We start from the raw sequence: 23,947 nt of genomic DNA on the forward strand, positions 1-23,947 counted from the left end.
ACACTGTGGGCCTCTGTACCTCAATGAGCTAGGTGTATCTCTCTGCAGGCCAAATATCTTTTAATGGCCCAGGCACCTCTTACTGCAGGCCAGATAACGGTCACTGTAGACCAAGTACCTATCACTCTGGTAATAAAACCAGAAAGTTCTAGAAATACTCAGCAAGTGTGGCACCATTTGTGGAGAGAGAAAAAAAGAGTTAATGTTTCAAGTCAAGTATGACTTCTTTAGAAGTGCAAAAACTACCTTCCCTTTGCACCAGATACCTCTCACTGTGGGTCAGGTACCTCTCACTGTGGGTCAGGTACCTCTCACTGTGGGTCAGGTACCTCTCATTCTGGGCCGAGTACCTCACACTGTGGGTCAGATACCTTGCACTGTGGGCCCGGTACCCCTCACTGCGGGCCCGGTACCCCTCACTGCGGGCCTGGTACCTCTCACTGCGGGCCCGGTACCCCTCACTGCGGACCACGTATCTGTCACTGCAGACCAAGTACATTTCACGGTGGACCATGTATTTCGCAATGGGTGGGCACTCAAAAAATTTGCCCCTTTATTTTAAAATTACACTTATCTGTACTAAACACAGTGATACTTCACCTTTCCCACCACCCCTAGCGCACCTCCCACCTGACTTCCTGCATTCTATCCTCAAGTCAGTGACCTATGTTGGGAAAAAGTTCTCTGAGGGTGGGCAAACCTTCAGTATGCACCGCAGTGATGCCAACTGCTGTTCAACCCCTGAAAACCCAGAGCTCAAGCTCCTCCAGCTGATAATTGCCTCACCTGTCATAGCCCAGGACACAGGAACAATCCTGTTGTTTCCACATGACACAGGATGTGCATTCAATGGGACTGATGTGCCCTGTTATGCCTCAATTAGACTACTAACTAAACTTACCAGAAATAAATTTAATACTTAATCACTTGTTCTAATTAAGTTCTATGTTGGTTAAATTAAATATTTACCTGTAATATACCCCTGCCATCCCTCCTTGTGATGTGACACCCTCCACCTCTGCGTTTACTCTGTCATTTTCTCAAATTTCCTCGGTATTTGCTTACTCCGGTCTGCTGATTCAGTTGCCACAGGTCCCTCCTGTGCTGCTCTGAGGTCTTGCCACAACTCACCAGTTGGGCCACATTTGGATTATTTGTAGGGAATGTTTGGCACTCATGTTTCACAATTGATTGGTCTATCAGCAAACGTTCAGGAAAGGGCAGTGAGGATGACCATCAACGTTTCAGTGATGAGGAGAAGGTTGTTTTTGAACATGAGCTGGTGTGGGGATCCAACCCATAACTGTGAGTTTATTGCATTGTGGATTTTTTTTCCGGGTCTAGTCCTTTCCATCCCTCACCCAGCAGAGCTATATTCCGGTCCTAACCCATTACATTGCTGACCCAGCAGAGCTCTACTCCTGTTCTAACCCATTCCATCACTGATTCAGCAATCTTTGATGTTGAAACTGACTATTAAAAGCGAATAGGGAAGTGTTCTATTTCCCAGCACTGACACACGCCACCTTGGAGAACATAATGTTCATCCAAAAACCATTTTACAAACACAGAAGAAATACCACTGTAGGACACAAGGCCCCCTCACATTCCAGGCTTTGTGCCTTACCGATTAGCATTCACTACAGCACCAGGGCTCATCACAGCACTGCAGTAATAACAATGGAAAATGTCACTTTATTAGTGAGCAAAGCAACCTATAGACAGTCTGTAATTCATTAACATTGTAGCAGAAAGAGTTTGTAGGAACATGCCTCAGAGAGGTCTCAGGGCACAAAATGTGGAGGTGTAGAATTTTAAGCATCCCCGTGACTCCTTTTGTGTATTTCAGTGTCCTTAGCAGATTTCCAAGCACATATGTTTCCTGTCACTCTACATCTGGGAAACTGATTTCCCAAACATTTCTATCATTAAAATTGCAGAATGGATTTGAACAAATGCAAAGAAACCAAAGCAAATTCCTTAATTCGCAGCTGTCGTTGCATGAACTTTTAAAAACATATATTTTAAATGTTTTATTTGGTGCTGAAAAGTTAATGTGGGACTCAAATGCCAAAAGAAAAGTGAATCCACGATGGAGAAAGAGCAAATTCCTTTCATCCCTCTCAAACTGTAACCCCGAAAGGGATGGGTTAATCTAGCTGCTACATGTGCTGAGGTGCAGACACATGCGCAGCGTTTAATTACACAGATGTCACTGTGGAGGCCAAGAGCAAATTGCTAGGTTTCCCCCCCTTCCCACCGCCGCCTTCTGTAAGGCCTTCTGTAACTCAGGGCAGAATTTTGCCCTTGATGGGCGGGCAGGCCCCACTGGCTCGGCGGGAGGCGGGCAGCCGATTGCCGCCGCCACCCGAAACAGGCCCCTGCCGCCATTTTAAGTGGGTGGGTCAATTAAGGCTATGCGCTTCCTGTGCGGGGGGAGGGAGGGATTCCCCAACTATCGGAGTTGGCGAAAGAGCGCACTGCTCCCTGAGACTAAGTGCTGCCTCAGGGAGAGTGCTGACAGTGTTTGAAACTTTAAAAATAGAAAAATAAAAAAATTATTAACGTGTCCCCCTCATGTGACAATGTCACAGGAGATGGAATATGTTAATAAATATCACAAAGACGTTATTAAATATTTTTAAAACAAACATGAAATCTCATCCCGCCGGCGGATGAGGTTTCATGTTTTTTCAGAAGCCCGCCGGGGCTCCTGGCCTGCCCACCAGCCTTAAGTTGGACGGACAGGGCCGTTAATTGGTTTAACTACCCTGTCAATGGCCTCAATTGGGCATTGACAAGTCGGCAGGCATTCAGCTGATCGCATTGTTCGCCCCTCCCCCCCGCCCCCCCACCTTCCTGAATATTTAAATGGGGCGGGATGACGTGGGGGGTTGCCCCCGATGTCATCCCACGTCAGCGATCGGGCCCCGCCCCCAGCTCACTGACGGAAAAATTCTGCCCTCAGTGTATAAATGCACTCATGAACCACACAGACCAAAATTATGCCAGACCTCCGCCTGTGCTGATCTATCCGAGGCCAAAACAGAATTGGGTGTTACAGTGCCCTTAGGCTAGGGTAACCACATAAACCTGCAGAGTTCCTGTCCCTGACTGCCATGTAATGGCCACTGCTGGAAAGTGCATGTTGACAAGTGAGGGCAGCAGGGTTGTTGTACTCATCATAGCAACAGAAGCCTAGTGGTTGTCAAACTGGACGTGCCCTAGAGTGAGTATAAATATCATCATGGCAAGTTATGAAATTGGTGATTTGCAGACTATAAGTAGGTTGAGTGCCTGAGGTTCAGGTGCTGGATGATATTGCTGCATTAATCAGGACCTTGTGGAGAAGGTAGGGTGGGATGCAGAAGAAAAACAGAATAAAGATAGTGTGAAGAGGAAACCAATTAAATGAATTGAACGACAGCTCTTGTCAAATTTCTCTGTTAAATAAGCAACAAAAGTGGTAATAGTCAAATGCTGGTATAGTCCAGAACTCGTCACTGCTTTGAGCCTAAGCTGCACTCGATGCCACATTGCATTAAACCCACTGCAGTAAATCTGTCCAGCTGTATTGAACCCAAGGGTACAATTCATTAAACTAGTCATAAATCCAATTGACTACAGTCAAATACCTCAGCACGCACATGCCCCACGGCCCTGCTGAGTGACATCCTCTGACAATAAAGGTACCTCTGTTCCTGCATAGTTTGAAGTCCGGACAAACACTCCTGACATTCTGTGCTGCAGCAAGCAAGTGGGAAAATAAATTTTAAATGGCGGATTAATTCTAATCATGTATAAGGGGAGATCTGGGGAGATCTCTTAGACCGTTGTCTCTAGCCCAGACCTTGCCCTCCCTCGATCTGTTATCACTTTTCTTTGGAGGTAAGGGCCTCACTAATCCATCTTTATCCTGTCTCCTCAGGTAAGTCTAGTTCTGTCATTGGAGGCATGTGCTGCCGATGATTTCCTGATAACACCACTGAAACCAGTGTGAGGTCAACCCTCAACATTCCCAAATCATTCACCCTGGGGTATGTTTAAGGGGCAAACTGCCCCTCACAGAAATTTTGCCTCTGTCAGCTGTGGCTCCGTTGGTAACACTATCACATTTCTGAGTCAGAATATCAAGGGCCCAAGAACTGCTCCAGAGTCTTAAGCACGTAATCCAGCTCACTCAGTGCAGTACTGAGGGAGTGCTGCACTATTGGAGCAATCGTCTTTTGGATGAAATGTTAAATCGAGGGCCATCTGCCACTCAGGTAAATGTAAAAGATTCTATGGAACTATTTTGAGGAAGATCAGGGGTGTCTTCCTCACTGTCCTGGCAGTTATTTATCCCTCAACCAACATTACAGATTATTTGGTCATTTGGACTTTTGAAGTGTAAGAAATGTGAGAATCATTTTGCACACAGTAAGCTCCCACAATCAGCAATAAGATGACGACTGGATAATCTGTTGATAGTTAGTTGATTTTAGAGATAAGTATTGACCAGGACTTGGGGAGGACACCCCTGCCCTTCCTTGAGTAGTGGCTGCAGATGTTTTAAGGGACCTGTGAGGGCAGACAAAATATCAGACTAAGATCTCAGCTGAAAGATGGCACCTTCAACAATGCAGCACTTCCTCAATACCAGATCCACTTGTGTGCTCAAGCCTGTGGAGTGGGACTTCAACCCACAACCTTCTAACTCGAAGAGAGTGCTTCCATGGAGCTGAAATGTGGAGAGTTTACTGTGTTCCTTTAGATTGCTTAAAGTTTTGGTTGTTATCCTTAAGGACTTCAATGGTAGGTTATATGCATGGACCTCAGATGCTAATGGTGTTGTTTCCTAAACCAGGTTGCAGTGATCTTTAACCCACAACCAGTGTTTGATACAAACAATAGTTAGCTCCAGAGTTGAAGATGCTGAATGGATATCTGTTTGTTGTGTGATTGATGAGATTTCCCCTGTTTGTTTAATGTTAGATAGGCAAACACCAAAAGGAGGAAATTTAAATTTGTATATTAAATAATGTACCATTCCTTCATGTTTCTCTTGTTTGGTGCAGGAAGTGTTTCAGTTTGGATTTTGCTAACATGTCTTTCATTTTCATTTTGCCAGGTGGACAGCAGGTCCCCTGTGGCAGGGGAAGGGCAGTGAAAAGGGCAGGCAGGGTTAGAGGTAGTGGGAGAAAGGTTCTATCACAATTCTGTATATTCAGACAGAGCACGCGAGACATTGTCGCTTGTTTTGAATAGACACTGATCTGTGAGCTTTCCATTTTACAATTGGATAGAGCAGCACAAGCAGTAACATTGGGTTTTAACAGCTGTGTGGGTAGCAGAACCCTGTTGGTGCTTTCAGAAGTCTTGAAGAGCAGGAAAAAAAATCAAAAAAGAATGCTGGAAATGCTTAGTGGGTCAGTCAGCAGTGGAGAAAGAAAAACAGAGGAGTTAACAGCCAGAGTTTTCAGCTTGGTGAGGGGGGGCGGGGCCCACTTGCCAAAGGCGTAAGATGACGTGGGGTGATGTCAGGCGTGCGTCCTGACATCACCGCAAGTCATTTAGATTTTAGTTCGGCGAGCTCATTAATATGTCCCAGCTCATGTGACTCTATCACGTAAGGGGTCATGTGTACATGTGCGAATGAGCGCAGGCCCCGACTCAGGGAAACCTCCCCTCACCCCCGCCACCCGCACAGGGAGCGCTCAGCACTTCCAGGCACACGTCACGCTGGGCAGGCCTTAATTGGCCCGCCCACATAAAATGGCAGCGTGGACCTGATTGGGGGTGCCAATCGGGTCTGCGCCTGCCCTGCCCCTGCAATCCGCCCCCCCCTCCCCCTCCCGACAGGGGAAAAATTCTCCCCAACATTTCAGGTCTGGACACTTTGTCACTTTGTTACAATAAGATAAAAGCAAAATACTGCAGATGCCAGAAACCTGAAACAAAAACAAAAATAGCTGGAAAAACTCAGCAGGTCTGAAAGCATCTGTGGAGAGGAAGACAGAGTTAACGATTTGAGTCCGTATGAGTCTTCTTCAGAACTTTGGTTGAAATGCTAACTTTTCTGTTTTTTCCATAGAAGCTATCTGACCAGTTGAGCATCTCCAAAATTTTCTGTTTTCGTTTCAGGCATCTGCCATATTTTGCTTCTTGAAGAGCAGGGATGGGGAACACTAACCCATGTCAAAACACTTTTGGTGAGACACATTCCATCCCTTGTGTTGCACCAATGATAAGGCCCAGTTTAATTTTCCAAAATGTTTTATTCAGATCTGTGGCCCAGTCAGCTTGAGCTTGGCTGGGGTCCTTTATGTCAGGGGCCCTTTGGGACTGTGGGATTCACAGCTATAATAAACATAGGAACATTAGAAACAGGAGGAGCCTATTCAGCCCCTCAAACCTGAACCACCATTCAATTAGATTGTGGCTAATCTGCATCTCAACTCCATTTACACCTTTTTGCTCTGTATCCCTGGATGCCTCAACCAACAAAATGCTATCCATCCCAGTCTTGAAAACTCTGATTTTCCTAGCATTCACACCCTTTTGAGTGAAAGAATGCCAGACTTTCACTACCCTTTGTATGAAAATATTGTTTCCTGACTTTGCTCCTGAATGGCATAGCTCTGATATTGAGATTGCATTCCCTTGTTCTTGAAGCGCTTCTGAGAAGAAATAGTTTTTTTCTACCTCCCAATGGAATTCTTTCAACATTTTAAACCCCTCAATATTCTATACTCAAAGGAATACAAGTCAAATTTATGCAATTTACTTATAAATTTAAAACAGTTTAAGCACTCTTTGGCTGTGCGCATGTGTCTATATATGTGCATGTCTGAGCAAGACTATATTTGTGCGTGTGCATGCGTGCACATATATTTATACAGGTCTACATTTGTGTGTGTGCATTTATTTGTATGCTTGTGTGTCTATTTATGTGTATGGTTATATCCCACCATCGTACAAGGCTTATGGTGAGCCTATGCAATATACCTGTCCAGTTGAAATGTGCAGGGCAAATGAGCAACCTTAATGTGCGGTATAAAGATTGATTTATTTCTACTTGGAGGCTCAGTTGCCACATGAAGATGGTAACTGACTGATTACCATCTGCTTCAGATTCAACACTTAACAGCGTGACTGCCATCTCATGCAGGAATGTGTTTGTGCCTTGAGATGCCTTTGAAATTTGGGCCAAATCTGTACAGCAGGACAATGATTGATTATGAGCTGCATGCTACCTGTCTTGATGGGAAGATTGAGCATCTCACTAGTTATACCAACATTTTAACATGATTTGGGATAACTTTCCGATTCTGTGCTGCCAGAAGGGGCCTCGCCTGCCTAGAGCTCAAAGTCATAAAATTATCGCTTGCCTTTGTTAGAGGGCAGGTTAAAAATACCAATGAAAATGCAACAGGTTGCTGTGAAGTTTAGAAGCCTTATTAATCTAGTACCAGTACAGACCGGGAAGACCTTGGCTTTGATCCCTGGTCTGAGTTAGATGATCTCAGTTAGGGCAGTTGTAGGGCTACTACAGTTGGGACCAGAATGGGATCGTGCAAAGGGAGCTTTACTCCGTACCTGACTCATACTCTATTTGAACTGGGATATTTCATGGGACAGTGTAATGGGAGCTTTATTCTGTTCAACCCATGCTGTAACTCTGCAGGAAGTGTTTTATGGGACAATATAGAGCAAACTTAAGTCTGTATCTAACCTGTGCTGTACACCAGCACTGGGAGAGTTTGATGGGACAATGTGGTGGAAGCTTTGTTCTGTATGTAACCTGTGCTGTAGTTGTCCTGAAAATGATTGTTGGGACAGTGATGTTCCTTTGGTCCAGAGGTACAGTCATCACCCTCAAGTAAAATCAACTGTCATTTCAAAATGGAGTTAATTTTCTGTTCTGTTTGTAGAAATACTGTCTTGGTCGTAATGTTTTCTAAGCCAGAGATTTGGAGTAGCCTTTGACAGTGTACAATTTCAGTTTGCCTTGCTATGTGCTGCTATTTCAATGGAAATTGTATGTTTTATTGGAAAGCAAGTCTCCTCCAGAAACTGAACCAAATACAGTCAAGGGATTGATATTGTAATATGGAGACAGAGAAGGTCAGCAGCTAAAAAAAGCAAAAGTTCCATCAAATGATTTACTGACAGTGATTCAGTCAGGTGAATGCAGTGAGGGCACAAGAAGTGAGAAAAGTACGAGCAGTCTTTGATATAATGAGAGATGTTTTGGCCAGAGCAGTTTGGATTGTAATTGGAAACATATTGTTTCAAAATGATTTATTTTTCCCAAAAATAGCAGGTAGGCAGAAGGCTGGTGGTGCTGTTCCTGAGGAATATTTTCTGAAGCTACTCTTGTACTTCTGGGCAAATGTAAGACTAAGATTATTGTCTGACAGGTGATCCCTCTCTTGCACCTTCAGTCTCCAACATTATGGTAGCCAGCCTAACTTTCCCTCTTGTTCATCCCAGGTTGTAACTCCATCTGTTCTACACATAGATATAGACAGCACAGGAGGAGGCCATTGAGCCCATTGTGCCAGTGCCAGCAATTTAAAAGAGCTCTCAAGTTAGTCCCATTCCATTGCTCTTTCCCCATAGCCCTGCAATAATTTTCCTTTTCCAGTTATATATCCAGTTACCATTTGAAAGTTACTATCGAGTCTCCTTCCACCAACCTTTCGGGCAGTGCATTCCAGATCCTACCAACTTGGTACATAAAAAACATTCGCATTTTCTTCCCCACTGGTCTCTGGTTATTGATGCCCCTACCAGTGTAAACTGTTTCTCCTCCTCACTACATCCTTGCTGTGTTAAAATCAAGATTCACCCCCACTCAAACACATTCTTTCCCAGGGACTCGAGATTTCTGAGCTCCTCATCCATGTCGTTCTTCCTTTCTGCATCTACAGTCTGTTAGCTTTTGAAAGCCAAGCTTGGTGCAGCCAACTGGTACATGAGAACACGAAGAACATTGCCAACTCCTTTCATGTTTGCGCTATGTCTAAGACTGTTAGAGAATGGATGTTTTTTATGAGTTTATGTTATTCCACAAGATAATAAGATTCAAAGGCATTTATTGACTTTCATAGGAATTAGCCTGATAACTGTTGTTACCAATAGCTACACGTATACAATGACAACTAATAATAATTGCTCATATACTTGAGATACAGTAAAACAAATTAGCAGAGAATTCACTGCATTACACGTTTCAAGCTCAATGGGGTTAGCTGGCCCAAGTCTTGTCATATCCTGAAGAACCTATTATAACACAATTCCCTTTATTCTTTTACTTTACTCTGGCAATGTAAGAATCCACCATATGTTTCTAAGTATTCCCTCATTCAATTAGCTGGACTTCATTTTTAACAAGAATAACTCCCATTAATTATGCTTTTTCAAGGCTGAGTTTGGTGGCCTGTTCTTATCAGATAAAAGTTGTTGTTTTGGAAAACCTAAAGTTAATATAAAGAGTTAACTATTTCCTTACAAGATGTTATTACCTCCTGCACTGCCGTCCCCAACTGCTAGCAATGCAGATTTCTGGAGGAGACAAAAAAGGAGATTAAAAAAAACCGTGTGACCAATTTCAGGAAAAACTCTAGGAAACTCCTCCCTAATTCACTATAGTAATCAAGCAAATCCCAGAAGATTCATGGTTAGCCATGATGATTCACTGGGAAAATATAACTAACTGATAAAGACCTCTAATTCCCTCTTTCCTCAGGAACTTCTCAACTTTTCATAAAAACCTGCTTTGTAATTTAGTTTATCGCTTCTATTATTTCCAACCTTGGTGATGTCCTGAACTGTGGGTCTTGATCCTTCACCCTGGTGTTGGACTGTGGGTTTTAAGCCATTAGCCCTGGTGGTGCATTGCGGGCCTTGACCTTTCTCACTTGAGACACAATAGATTTAGACCCATTACACTTGAGGGGTATTGTGTATTTTGCTCCCTCACCCAAGTTACTCAGTAAGTAAAACTCTATTGAAAAAAAGACTGAAGTAAAAACTGTAATTTGTCTGGTTTTGCAGTGTTTTATTTTGTTAGGAAATAGAGATAGTTTAAGTTATATTTGTATTTGTGGGTGTTAGGAATAAGTTTTAGCTTTAATGTTTAAGTTTGAATTTGTATTTCTATATCTGTGTGTTAAGAAGAGGTCAAGTTAAATTTTAATTTCACTTTAAAAGGTGCCTGCATTTCTAATGAGAGTTTTATGACTGTTACAGCTAAGGTAAAAAAAAACAAGAGCAGGGAAACTGAGCTGTTGCCTAGTAACAGGGCTCCAGAGAGGCAGCCCCCCACCCCCCAGACACACACACAGAAGAAGCTAGAAACAGCAGTTTGATTTGGAAGCTATCTGAAATTCAATTGGTTTTGAAGACAGCTGCCAGGCCAAAGCAGCCTAGAAGGCTCAGAGAGCCAGTTCCAAGCTAAAATTGGTTGAAAGTAGCTGCCTGAGAAAGATTGGAGCAAAGTGGACAGATAGCAAATTCCAAGCTAAAGTAAAAAGTCCCCAAATCCAGGGGAGTGGAACAGGAGAAAGTCCCAAGCAGACCTTCTAATCAAAGGAAGGACAGGAACCTGGAAAAGGTCTTGTTAAGTGAAGAGTGAGGGGCAGAGAAAGGCTTCCAGCTTAAAGAGATAAAGGCTTGTGAGAGGCCAGAAAGTCCAAAGAGACAACTGAAGGTCTGTAACTCTTTGCTTTGGGCATATGAGGCAGTGGTATACTGTTGACAGCTGAGTCAGTAAGAGAGAGTGCATGGAGGAAAGCTCGAATGTATTTGGTGACCCGGGGAGAGGAACATCAGAAGGAGAGTTCAAAACCCTGGAGCTTGTCGGAGGCGACTAAGAGAAAGCTTCGGTTTGGAGGAAGATTCTAAGGCGAGTTCTTGGAAAGTGGAGATTGGAAACCCTCATGTGAAAGGCAGAGTTCAATGAGAGGGGTTGCTCACAGTGTGACAAGCATCTAGGAGAAGTTGAGGAGAGATCCATAGCATCTGTCTGGGTGACATCTGTCACTTGGTTTCAGAGTGTGGCGTGTCTGACCAGGTCACCTATTGGTTTATGTGGACTGTATACTTACTGTTAAAATTAGAATATAAGATAGTTTTTGTAACTTGTGCTATCCTTACAAATCTGTAAAGGTATAGTTGTGGGTGAAGGAGTATTGTAATATAGTTAATCTTTTCTTGTTGAATAAATGTTTTATGCTTTTGTTAAAAGTTCATGAATTGACTCTGGTGACTCTGTTCAGTAGCTACTCTCCACGTATCTAAATCTGTCAAGCCGGGTTCCACCCTGGGATCAGGCTTGTCCAGTTGTAACAACAGCTGGGATCATAACAATTTACAAGGAGCTATATGTAGCAATAGTCATTTATTGGCAAATGTTTGTTAACTGCATATCTGGTGTAGGGTTGAAAGGAGGAAAACTGGGCAGCGTGTTAATAGGAATGGGACAAGAAAGGAGATTAACAGAAGTCACGACAAGAGGTAAGAGGAAATGAGAGAGTTCTGTCAGGTGGGAAGACAGCAAGCTCAGACACCAGGGACAATTAGGAACACAGCTGGGAAGGAGCAAAAGGGGAGATGAATCAGGGTGACAATTGAGTGCGATACGGCACTGCGGAGTGAAACTGATCATGAATTTGTGATCCAAGTGTGGAAATTGTAACTGAAATGTACAGGTAATTGACAGAGACCAAGTTGCTTTGGTCAAGTCTATGCGAACTGGGTGTTGTTCACATTTGTTGTTTTTATCTAATTGGAGGTCCCTCTGTGTCTTACAGCTGTTTGCAGTTATGGAGTATGCTTTAATGGCGGCAAGTGCATTGAGGGAATGTCGCAGCTGTGTCACTGCCCACAGGGATTCCAAGGACCTCGTTGCCAATACGGTCAGTAGTGCCTGTTCCATTTCACATGTACTTCTGTTGTAACAGTTTTATATTGCCAGGGTTCAGGGAGTAAGGGGAAGGGGGAGAATTTACAGAAGACTGCAACTCAGAATATTGAACTAAGGTGAAAACTTTGAACCAGTCCCGGTCCACTGTAAGAGATGGATAATATGCCGCGCAATTACATGACTGTTTCAATCAACTCAGTAATCTTCATAACAAAAACAGAATTACCTGGAAAAACTCAGCAGGTCTGGCAGCATCGGCGGAGAAGAAAAGAGTTGACGTTTCGAGTCCTCATGACCCTTCGACAGAACTTGAGTTCGAGTCCAGGAAAGAGCTGAAATATAAGCTGGTTTAAGGTGTGTGTGTGGGGGGCGGAGAGATAGAGAGACAGAGAGGTGGAGGGGGTTGGTGTGGTTGTAGCGACAAACAAGCAGTGATAGAAGCAGAATATCAAAAGATGTCAACAACAATAGTACAATAGAACACATAGGTGTTAAAGATAAAGTTGGTGATATTATCTAAACGAATGTGCTAATTAAGAATGGATGGTAGGGCACTCAAGGTATAGCTCTAGTGGGTTTTTTTTTTTATTTTATATAATGGAAATAGGTGGGAAAAGGAAAATCTTTATAATTTATTGGGAAAAAAAAAAAAGAGAAGGGGGAAACAGAAAGGGGGTGGGGATGGGGGAGGGGACTCACGACCTAAAGTTGTTGAATTCAATATTCAGTCCGGAAGGCTGTAAAGTCCCTAGTCGGAAGATGAGGTGTTGTTCCTCCAGTTTGCGTTGGGCTTCACTGGAACAATGCAGCAAGCCAAGGACAGACATGTGGGCAAGAGAGCAGGGTGGAGTGTTAAAATGGCAAGCGACAGGGAGGTTTGGGTCATTCTTGCGGACAGACCGCAGGTGTTCTGCAAAGCGGTCGCCCAGTTTACGTTTGGTCTCTCCAATGTAGAGGAGACCACATTGGGAGCAACGATTGCAGTAGACTAAGTTGGGGGAAATGCAAGTGAAATGCTGCTTCACTTGAAAGGAGTGTTTGGGTCCTTGGACGGTGAGGAGAGAGGAAGTGAAGGGGCAGGTGTTGCATCTTTTGCGTGGGCAAGGGGTTGTGCCATAGGAGGGGGTTGAGGAGTAGGGGGTGATGGAGGAGTGGACCAGGGTGTCCCGGAGGGAGCGATCCCTACGGAATGCCGATAAGGGGGGTGAAGGGAAGATGTGTTTGGTAGTGGCATCATGCTGGAGTTGGCGGAAATGGCGGAGGATGATCCTTTGAATGCGGAGGCTGGTGGGGTGATAAGTGAGGACAAGGGGGACCCTATCATGTTTCTGGGAGGGAGGAGAAGGAGTGAGGGCGGATGCGCGGGAGATGGGCCGGACACGGTTGAGGGCCCTGTCAACGACCGCCCACGGTCGTTGACAGGGCCCTCAACCGTGTCCGGCCCATCTCCCGCGCATCCGCCCTCACTCCTTCTCCTCCCTCCCAGAAACATGATAGGGTCCCCCTTGTCCTCACTTATCACCCCACCAGCCTCCGCATTCAAAGGATCATCCTCCGCCATTTCCGCCAACTCCAGCATGATGCCACTACCAAACACATCTTCCCTTCACCCCCCTTATCGGCATTCCGTAGGGATCGCTCCCTCCGGGACACCCTGGTCCACTCCTCCATCACCCCCTACTCCTCAACCCCCTCCTATGGCACAACCCCTTGCCCACGCAAAAGATGCAACACCTGCCCCTTCACTTCCTCTCTCCTCACCGTCCAAGGACCCAAACACTCCTTTCAAGTGAAGCAGCATTTCACTTGCATTTCCCCCAACTTAGTCTACTGCATTCGTTGCTCCCAATGTGGTCTCCTCTACATTGGAGAGACCAAACGTAAACTGGGCGACCGCTTTGCAGAACACCTGCGGTCTGTCCGCAAGAATGACCCAAACCTCCCTGTCGCTTGCCATTTTAACACTCCACCCTGCTCTCTTGCCCACATGTCTGTCCTTGGCTTGCTGCATTGTTCCAGTGAAGCCCAACGCAAACTGGAGGAACAACACCTCATCTTCCGACTAGGGACTTTACAGCCTTCCGGACTGAATATTGAATTCAACAACTTTAGGTCGTGAGTCCCCTCCCCCATCCCCACCCCCTTTCTGTTTCCCCCTTCTCTTTTTTTTTCCCAATAAATTATAAAGATTTTCCTTTTCCCACCTATTTCCATTATATAAAATAAAAAAAAACCCACTAGAGCTATACCTTGAGTGCCCTACCATCCATTCTTAATTAGCACATTCGTTTAGATAATATCACCAACTTTATCTTTAACACCTATGTGTTCTATTGTACTATTGTTGTTGACATCTTTTGATATTCTGCTTCTATCACTGCTTGTTTGTCGCTACAACCACACCAACCCCCTCCACCTCTCTGTCTCTCTATCTCTCCGCCCCCCACACACACACCTTAAACCAGCTTATATTTCAGCTCTTTCCTGGACTCGAACTCAAGTTCTGTCGAAGGGTCATGAGGACTCGAAACGTCAACTCTTTTCTTCTCCGCCGATGCTGCCAGACCTGCTGAGTTTTTCCAGGTAATTCTGTTTTTGTTTTGGATTTCCAGCATCCGCAGTTTTTTTGTTTTTATCTCAGTAATCTTCATCCCTAGGCTGTGAGCTGTTAGTCATTGGAATATAAAATTGGGAACATAACTCAACCATTTAGCCTCTCTAGCCTGTTCCATTGTTAAATTAGATCATAGCTGACCTGTATCTTAACTCCATTTACCTGCCTTGGTTTTGTAAAGCAAAAATCTTTAAATTTTAGTTAATTTTGAAAAATTTCAGTTGACCCTCAGCCTCAACAGCTCTTTGAAGGAAAGAGTTCCAGATTTCCAGTTCAGTTTGGTGGCAGGGGGCGGGGGGCGGGGGGCAGGGGGCGGGGTGGGGGGGGCGGGGGAGCGGGGTGGAGGGGGTGGGGGGGGGTGGTGGGGGGGCGGGGGGGCGGGGTAGGGGGGGGGGGGGGGGCGGGGGGGAGCGGTGGGGGGGTGGTCATGGTGGTGGTGGTGGTGGGGAGATCACCCGGAACGGCCAAGCTCTGATTTTAAGGTAATGCCCCCATGTTTTAGATGTCCCTGTTCATCCATGGATTGCTTCTGTATAGCTTATAATTTTCTTGCTGGGGAAGGGAGAGGTAATATTCATTCTCCCTCCATTTTCTCATGGACAGGGCTATTTGAACATAGCACTTATGTTTCCTTTGCAGTTGGTCTTTCCAGAATGCTGTATGCAGATTCAGTTTGAGGGCCTTTCAGCCTCTATGCAGGCATTTGCCCTCTATTTTAGATACTTTAGGACTGAAGTAGGCTGAAAGCCCAGTGGCATGAGAATCGGAAGGGATAAGGGGTCAGAATTGCCCGGATGTGCTATGAGTGGAACATCACCTGTGATGAGGGAGGGAATGAGATTTTGGAGGTGCAGTATGACCTTTGATAATTCATACTTCATGGCTTCCATTAACTCAAGGTTGATGTTACCTGGCTGGCTTTTCAATGGGCCACAGAGGTGGAACCCTGTGCAGGTGGGAATTCAGAATCGCGGTCCCAGAGATCATCTCGGGATCTCGACATCTTTGGAACAGCTTTGAATTTTTAAAGGGCTGGCAGGGGGGTGAAGTGGGAAACACAATTGCTGCCAATTAATGGCCCCTTAAGCTCCTTAAAGAGCTTGTTAAGGGGCCTATCCGTTCAGCACTGCAACTATCTATGTTTTTCAGGCGAGCTGGAACAGCTGTCAGATTCCCTGGGGGGCCCAAGTAAGTTTCTTTGTGGTTGATATTTATTGAAATGGGGCCAACTGGTGCCGGCAAGGGCGCTTCTCCTGACCATGTCCTCCTTGGCCATTTACTGCCACATTCGACTTTCTGGCAACCTGATGAACTACCTACTCTCATCGGCAAGGCAGAGGCAGCTCCCAACATGGCTGTCACCTGCCCTTGTCACTGGTGCCAGGTAGGCAGCTCCCACTTCCTGGAGGCGCATTGCACCACTAATTGAACGCTGAACTCGCCTACTGGTCAATTAGAATATTTGCATTTAAAAATTGCATCACCCTTGCCAGGCAGCTGAAGCGCAGAGTTGGGATCCGGAATTCATCCAGGTGTCAGGTTCCCGATCCTGCTTTGAAAATCCAGCCAGAGCAGAGAGGGTACAAGTTCGATCTATGGTCTCTGCCGAGCCTGAACATCAATGGGACACAAATATATCTGCAGTGCCCCTGAGCTAATCTGTCTATTCTTTGCCAATAGACTTTCTAGTCATGACCACTGTCCTATCGTCCATATTCATTTCAAAGAGCCTATCTAACTGGCCTGTATTCAGTCCCTCCATCAGTTAAAAACTTTACCTATGTCCCTGCCAAGTGCAGCATCATCTGAGCTAATCCAGCCCAGCCCCGGAGATGGTATGTCCGCCTACAGTGAGTCACCCACTCTGTTGCCATGGCATTGCCGGTCCTGGGAAATGAAGTAGCCCCAGTGTAACATTAACATCACTGCCCCCTAAGCAGAAACAATTTCCTATAGACAGTGAAACAAAAGAGGAGTGATTAGCACTGCCTCCTTCTCCTGAGGACTGCAGCCATTTCCTGAGAATTAAACCCTAACCGTGCAACAGAAATCAAAAAGAACTCAGTAGTGGTCAACAGACCAGTCTTTCCTGGAGAATTAACAAAGGATTTGGTGCAACAGTAGAGCTAATGTCAGTACAAGGTACACTAAATCAATCAGCAACATAAGACATACTATAACTAAACTGACTGGTAATATAAGGTACTATATCTAAATTGGCCAGTAACATAAGGCACATTATAACTAAGCGGACCAGTAACGTAAAGCACATTATAACTTACATATCTGGAGTGTGCTGTCAGATGACTGACTTGACTCCACAACTGCAACTATCATTGGCCCCCTATTAAATCAATAACATTATCTCCATATTATCCTAAAAGGTCTTCCTCGTGTGACTTACTCTGGAATTTGCAGCTTGGTAACCTGGTTGAAACCTGTTATTTTTAGGACCGATAATAACTGGCATAGAGGAGTGATCTCCTTGACTAATTGTGTAATGGTTTTGAGTGCTGACTGCTGTTTGGAGAGCATTTGGCAAGGCTCCTGCATTAACAGTCAAAATATGTCCCTCTTAGTCTCTTTTCTGACCCTGCTAAATATGAGCAGCACAAGGGATGTGATCTTCCCCAGAAGTGGGAGCTGTTTATTGCTTTTTATTCGTTCTTGGAATGTGGATGTTGCTGGCAAGGCTGGCACTTATTGCTCATCCCTCGTTGCCCTGAAGTGGTGAAACCAAATGAGAGTTTGATACAACTGATTGGCTTGCTAGACCACTTCAGAGGGCAGTTAAAAGTTACCAAGTTGGTGTCCGGGACTGGAGCCATATATAAACCAGATGGTAGGTTTCCTTCCCTAAAGGACATTGGTGAACCAGTTGGGATTATTATGGCCTGATAGCTTCATGGTCACATTTACTGATTTTTATTTCCAGATTTATTTTGTAAACTTACATAGAATATACAGCAAAGAAACAGGCCATACCACCCAACCAGTCCATGCTGGTGTTTATGCTCCATTTGAGTCTCCTATCTTGCTTCCCTTCTCCATTAAATGCTTGTCTAGCCTCAGTGTAAATGCATCTCCACTATTTGTCTCAGCCACTCCCTATGATAGCCAGTTTCCCAATCTCACCATGTGTGAAGAAGTTTCTTCTGCATTCTCTATTTGATTTCTAGGTCTTACATTTGTGTTCTCTAACTTTGCTTATCCCACGGTGGAAAAACTTGTTCTGTGTCTAAAGCTGTTAAAAGCTTTCATCGTTTTAAAGATCTTTATGGGGTCATCCCCCTGTCTTCTTTTTCCAACAGAAAAGTGAACCAGCTATTCATCCTCTCCTGATAGGTATAATCTCATATTCCTGGTATTATCCTTGTAAATCTTTCTTCCATTCTCTCCAGTGCTTTTTATAATATGGCAGCTAGAATTGTACCACAGTACCAAGTGTGGCCGACCCAAGGTTTGATACAAGTTTAATATAACTTCTCTACTGTATTGAACTGAATTCACATTCTCAAATCACCCTGGTGAGATTTGAACTCCGCTGTCTTGATTATTATTTCCATTAACATAACCCCTACACTACTGTATGAGTATACCAGCAAAGTAGTAAACCTGAACTTCATACTTGGGATTTGTCATTTCTTTATTTCTAATTCAGACATCATTCCCCAGCCAAGGGATCAAGCATTTGCTCCAGTTAGAGGCATCTCACAAGAAAAGAAGGAGTGAGACTTCTTTCTCCTAAAAATGCAAAGTGAATTTATCCCTTAGTATCAAAATTATTGACCAATCTGAAAATCCCACGGTCCTACTCTTTGAACTTGTTGCCTTTTGCTTCAGGCTATTGTGCATGTTGAAGCACATGTTTAGGGGGGATAATCATGCTGCAAATTATCAGGTTAGTGCTCAAGAGGCTAAGTAAGAGTTTGCTTCAATAGTTCCAAATGAAAGGGCTTGACTATGGATTTGTAAACCTTTACATTGTGTTCCTCAGAAGATGAGTGCCCCATAGCCCAGTGTGATGTGATTAAACGTTGACTTCTCCAGTGTAAATACCCAAGTTCAAAGGCTAATAGTCCTCCCTGTCTTTCTCTGGGTTCTCTTCTTCCCTCCTCCATTGCTCACTTTTCTCAGATAGGAGAGTCAATGATGGATGCCTGCTCCCAGGTCTTCTAACAAATACTTTTCCAATGTTTGTCCAGCTGGCCTCCCACATTCCACCCTACGTAACCTTGACTCATCCGAAACTATCATCCATGGGTTCAAATCCCCCCAAGGTAAGGTGGGTAAGGGAAGATCGAGGAAGGTTAGGAGTTCCACAGCTTAAAGGCCATTGGCAAAGAATGAGTCAAAGTAGGAAATTAATCTTTGGGGGTAATTTTAACCTAACCAACCTGGCAGGAAATGGATGGAATGGGGTCAGACGCTAGTTTTATACCCCATTCGATTTTACCACGCCCCATTTCATTCTGTCACTTCAGTAGAGAATAACATCAGGAGGTGTGTAAAACCAGCATTTGACCCAATCCCATGCAAAGCAAAATACTGCGGATGCTGGAAATGTGAAATAAAACCAGAAAATGCTGGAAAATCTCAACAGGCCTGGCAGCATCTGTGGAGAGAGAAACAGAGTTAACATTTCGAGTCCGCATGTCTCTTCTTCAGAGCTAAAGAGAAGAAGAAATGTGATGGATTTTATACTGTTAAAGGGGGGTGGAGCAGGTGGGATAAGATAGAAGGTCAGGGAGAGGGGACAGCTAAGGAGAGATTGACAAAGATGTCATGGACACATGACGAGGGGAGTGTTAATGGTATTGGTAAAGAGTAAAGAAGGTGCTGATAGTGGCATAAAGGTAAGATAGCAGAAGGTGTTAATAGCAGAACAAGGGTCAGCACTCTGTGAAAGCACAACATAAAAACAAGTGACAGATGGCCCTGTTGAGTGGTGGTGGGGGTGGGGGGGTGGTTTGGGTAAAAAGGATTTTAAAAAATGAACAATTTACTTACCGCATCTCACCATAAAATCCATCACATTTCTCCTACTATTTAGCTCTGAAGAAGTCATACGGACTCGAAATGTTAACTCTCCACAAATGCTGCCAGAACTGCTGAGCTTTTTCCATGCATCTCCCACTGGGCTTGTTAGGTTAAAATTACCCCCTTAATTTTACCACATCAAGGATACAGGAAGGCGAATGTATTTTGCTATTTTTGATTTTTGGAAACGTATCCTTTACAGGCCACTGCACCAGTAATCAGACATTATTTCAACGTTTTCCATGAAAAGAAACGATAGGGTGAAATAAATCTTATTTAAGATAATTGCCAAAGGAACTGCAGGGGGGATTCTTATGGGCAGGATTTTCCCTTCGTTGGGCAGGCGCGGCAGGCGGGCCAGGGAGCAGCCGCAAAACAAATTGCCGCCTGTGATCGGGCCTGACTGCAATTTCACACTGGCGGGCCACTTAGCATGAAATGCGGCTCCACGCTGGCCGGGAAGGGGCGTGTGGGGCCGGGGGCTTGTCGGCCGCCGGGTCCAATGGCGACCTGGCGGTTGGTTTAAAAGTGGCGCAGGCAGCCCTTAAGGACGTTCCCTGAGCTGGCACGATTGACCCAAGTGCAGCTAGACACGGCAGGCGGGGGGGAAGGTCGGGTGGGCACTCGGCCCCCTGCTTCTCTGATGAGTGCCTCGTTGTCCTCCAGGAGGAGATGGCTGCCAGGAGGGACACCCTTGTCCCAGGGATGGGCGGAGGAGGCCATTGCACCTCACCAAGAGGGTATGGGAGGAGGCGGCAGTGCTGGTCAGCAGCCATGATGTGGTGAGGTGCTCCTGGGTGCAGTGCTGGAAGCGCTTCAATGACCTGCTGCACTCAGAAAGGGTAGGTACCATGTTGGCATGGGTCAGTGTGCATATGTGTTAAGGTCTGGCCGTGTCTCCATGGACCTCAGCGGTGCTAGAGTCTGAGTGCAAACTGTCAATCACGCCAGAGATGGCCAAGGGGGTGAGCCCTGGCTGCTTGGAATGAGTGCCTTGCGGCTCAAGGGCTACGACTCGCAAGTGTCCTGTCAGGTGCTCATCAGCTGGGGTTGGCCAGACTGCAATGGCTCTGCAGATACAGGGTGGACTAATCAATGCTCCTCTGTTGTTTCAGGAGAAGACTGCCCACAACAATATAGAAAGGTCGTGGATCGATGGAGAGTGGTGACTCTCATGGAGAGGCAGCTCCAGGGACAGAATGAAGGGTTCCTGGGGTTGCTTTTGGATTTGTAAACCCTCACACAGGCAATGACCTCAGGTGGTCAGTGTCCATGTGGGAGATGGATGAGGCACCTAGTATCCCAGCAAGGTGCCTGTCCAACAGTGGTACGCAGGGAAGCCCACAGTGACCTCACGTTGGCGCACGAGCTGCCTGTTGTCGCTGTGGGCTTCTGTTGTGGTGCTCTGGATGACTGCAGCAGCTTCTCCACCCCTCTGTCAGAAACCGTTTTATCTGATGAGGCGGCGGCGACTGGGGAGATGCCAGCTGTGATACTGGCCGCTCCCTCCCAGGCGGTGCCAGCACAGGCTCCACTGGCCAGAGGACGACTGCCAAGGTCATCGAGGCCAACAAGACTGCAAAGTCAGCAGGCTGTCTCCAATGCTGGTGCCTGCGAAGGGGGAGCACCTAGATGTAGCACTTGCAAACTTAAGTTAAAGGCACCATGAGCACAAGAGGGACAGGTGATGGGTGATTTTATGTTTGTTTTTATTAACTTTATGTATGCTGGTCCGATGTAGAATACCAGAAACGTTTCTGTTAAGATTATTGAATTGTCAGAATGACATAAATTGTGTTTTTTTCTTCATGGCCTGAGGATAGAACGCCAGTATGTAATGCTCAATGTAGGTGGCTCTGAACTTTATTGCACAGGCACTGAGTGTTCTTTGGGTTCAAATGAAAGGCTCCTTTCAGACATCTGAGATGGAGGTGGCAATCCTGGCATGTGTTTGAAGCTAATCTTTGGTAGCCTAGCTGAAGGAACATTGGATCAAGGCATCCCTGGTGTCCTTGCCTCCCTGCAGGTTACCGATGCCTGACTCCACGCCCTCAGCATTCTCCTCATCATGCTCATCTTCGGACTCACTACTGGACTCATCATCTGTGTCCTGTGCAGCTGTCTCAAGGTCCTCTTCCTCCAGTGGGGCCCCCTTGCCAGTGCCAGATTGTGGAGAACGCAGCGTGCAGCCACGATCAGTGACACCCACTCTACGGGGTATTGTAGTGTTCCCCCAGAACGGTCCAGACATCGGAAGTGCATCTTGAGAAGATCTATGGTCCTCTCTATCATCGCCCTTGTGGAGGCATGACTCATATTGTAATGCTTCTCTGCCTCTATTCTTGGGTGGCGGAGAGGCATCATAAGCTCTTCAAGGATAACTCTTGTCACCCAGCAGCCATCCATCCAGTCGGGCTGGAGCACTGAAGAGTCTCTGCACCTGGAAGTGTCTGAGGATGCATGCGTCATGGGAGCTGCCAGGGTACCTTGCACAGACTTACAGAATCTGCATCCTGTGGTCACACACTATCTGCACGCTCATGGAGTGGAATCCCTTCCTGTAGACGAAGGCACCTAGCTGACCTGCTAGTGCCTTGGTGGCCACTTGTGTGCAGTCAATGGCACCCTTGACACTGGGGAACCTAGCAATTGCTGCAAACCCTCTGGCTCTCTCAGCCAGGCTGGCCTTGTCCGTATGGTGAAGAATAAATGTCAGTACCCGCCTGAACAGAGCTTCTTTCACCAGCTTGACGCAGCTGTGGACAGCTGATTGGGAGACTCCACACAGATCCGCCATTGAGCCCTGGAAATAACTGGAGGCACAGGAGTTGAGGGCCACTGTGACCTTTAGAGTCACTGACATGGGGTATCCACCCACACAGTTGGAGCTGATCTCAGGCCCAATCATCTGGCAAATGGAGATTGCGTTCTCGCTTGAGAGGCGGAGCCTCCTTCGGCATTGCACCTTGGACTTATTGAGGTAGCTGCATTGCCGCCTGTAAACTTGGCAGCAGGATAGTGGCGTCTTCTGTGGCCCATTCCACCTTGGACTACCTACTGGCCCTGCGCCCCTTGTGCCTGCGCCTCTCCTCCCACAGGTCCCTCCCCTGGAAGCTGCACAGGGACACGTGACCTCTCCCTTCTGCCCCTCTCTTCCTCCTCAGAGGAGGTGCCTCAGAGGCGGAGACCACAATCCCCATTACCAGGTTAAGGGAAGGTTGCCTGATGCCTGGAAGTGTCCACATGGTCTGAATCCTCAGGGGGCCCTGGCAGACAGCAATGAGTCCTGAAATGAAGCCTGGAAATGCTAAGAATGAAGCCCCGAACAGAGACGAAGCTGCCAATAAGCAACCAGCTGCAACCTAACTCCAGAACTCCTCACTACTCACACTGGCAATGCTGCTGACCCTTTTAATTCCACCCTTGGATGAGGTTTGTGAAAATGTCGGCTGTCCACCAGCCCGTTTTGCCCGTGTGACGAGCAGAAAATCGCCTGGCAAGGAACGATCACAGTCAATTGGATTGTTGAGGGCCTTAAGTGGCTGCTTAATTAATGGCGGGCACTGCTCTGGCACCCACATGTGCTTGCTGAGCGAAATATTGCAGACTATTTTACTCCCATTTGGGTTGGGCTTGCGCCCACCTGCGGGACAAAAAATCCTGCCCTATAAGAAATAATTGTAGGGGAAACATTTTATCAGCATCTACTAACAGATATATTAAAAGCCTAAAAGTACCACTGCGATGGGCAATCTGAACCAACATTAATCAATTCACACTAAATTTATGGAACCTTTAATTAGCCTCAAACCATGAACTCAGTCACTTGTGCTCACATGGTGAGACTGCAGCAATGACCTCTGTGCAGTGACATCATTGCAGTCCGTCAACAATTAAACAGAATTGGGAAACAACAAGGGAAAAAATTCTGAATTGGGTTCTCAGAATTCAGGAACATTTAGCATTTGTACACATACATCTTCACTTACATCTGGAATGTGTGAGAAATTTGAACCGCTCTGTTTTCTGATTGCTAGTGTGACTACGGCATTATATCAAGAAAGCTCAGACCCGTGCTTTGGAGTCCCCTTTCTTAAAGCTCTGCTTGAAGCCCCCTGCTCCCTGTGGCTATATAATTAACTTACAGGCAGGCCTCGACAGCTATGTCCTGAACTCTGGTATATCCAGCTGTCTTTCATTATCTCCACCAAACAGACGTTGGAGAGCCCCAGCACCCTCCATTGTATAGAATCACTGACTTAAACTCAAAGCCAAGGGTCTGTCATCCCTTCAGGCCATTTCTCATGAGGCATCTGTTCAAGAATGATACAGCACAGAAGGAGACCATTTGGCCCTTTTTGCCTGTGTCGGTTCTTTGAAAG

The 23,947-nt window shown here is 45.8% G+C and overlaps 1 protein-coding gene across 1 annotated transcript in view; it reads left to right on the forward strand.

Annotated features, from left to right (window-relative positions):
• LOC121288462 (multiple epidermal growth factor-like domains protein 6) overlaps nt 1-17,844 on the forward strand; it is a 54,505-nt gene extending 36,661 nt beyond the window's left edge. Inside the window, exons 4-6 of the mRNA XM_041206994.1 lie at nt 11,799-11,903; nt 15,675-15,713; nt 17,705-17,844. Of these exons, the coding sequence (XP_041062928.1) occupies nt 11,799-11,903; nt 15,675-15,713; nt 17,705-17,844 (284 nt within the window). The remainder of the gene's footprint in view (nt 1-11,798; nt 11,904-15,674; nt 15,714-17,704) is intronic.
• The last annotated feature ends 6,103 nt before the right edge of the window (nt 17,845-23,947 follow it).

The sequence above is a fragment of the Carcharodon carcharias genome, chromosome 15 (assembly GCF_017639515.1).
Source record: "Carcharodon carcharias isolate sCarCar2 chromosome 15, sCarCar2.pri, whole genome shotgun sequence".
NCBI lineage: Eukaryota > Metazoa > Chordata > Chondrichthyes > Lamniformes > Lamnidae > Carcharodon > Carcharodon carcharias.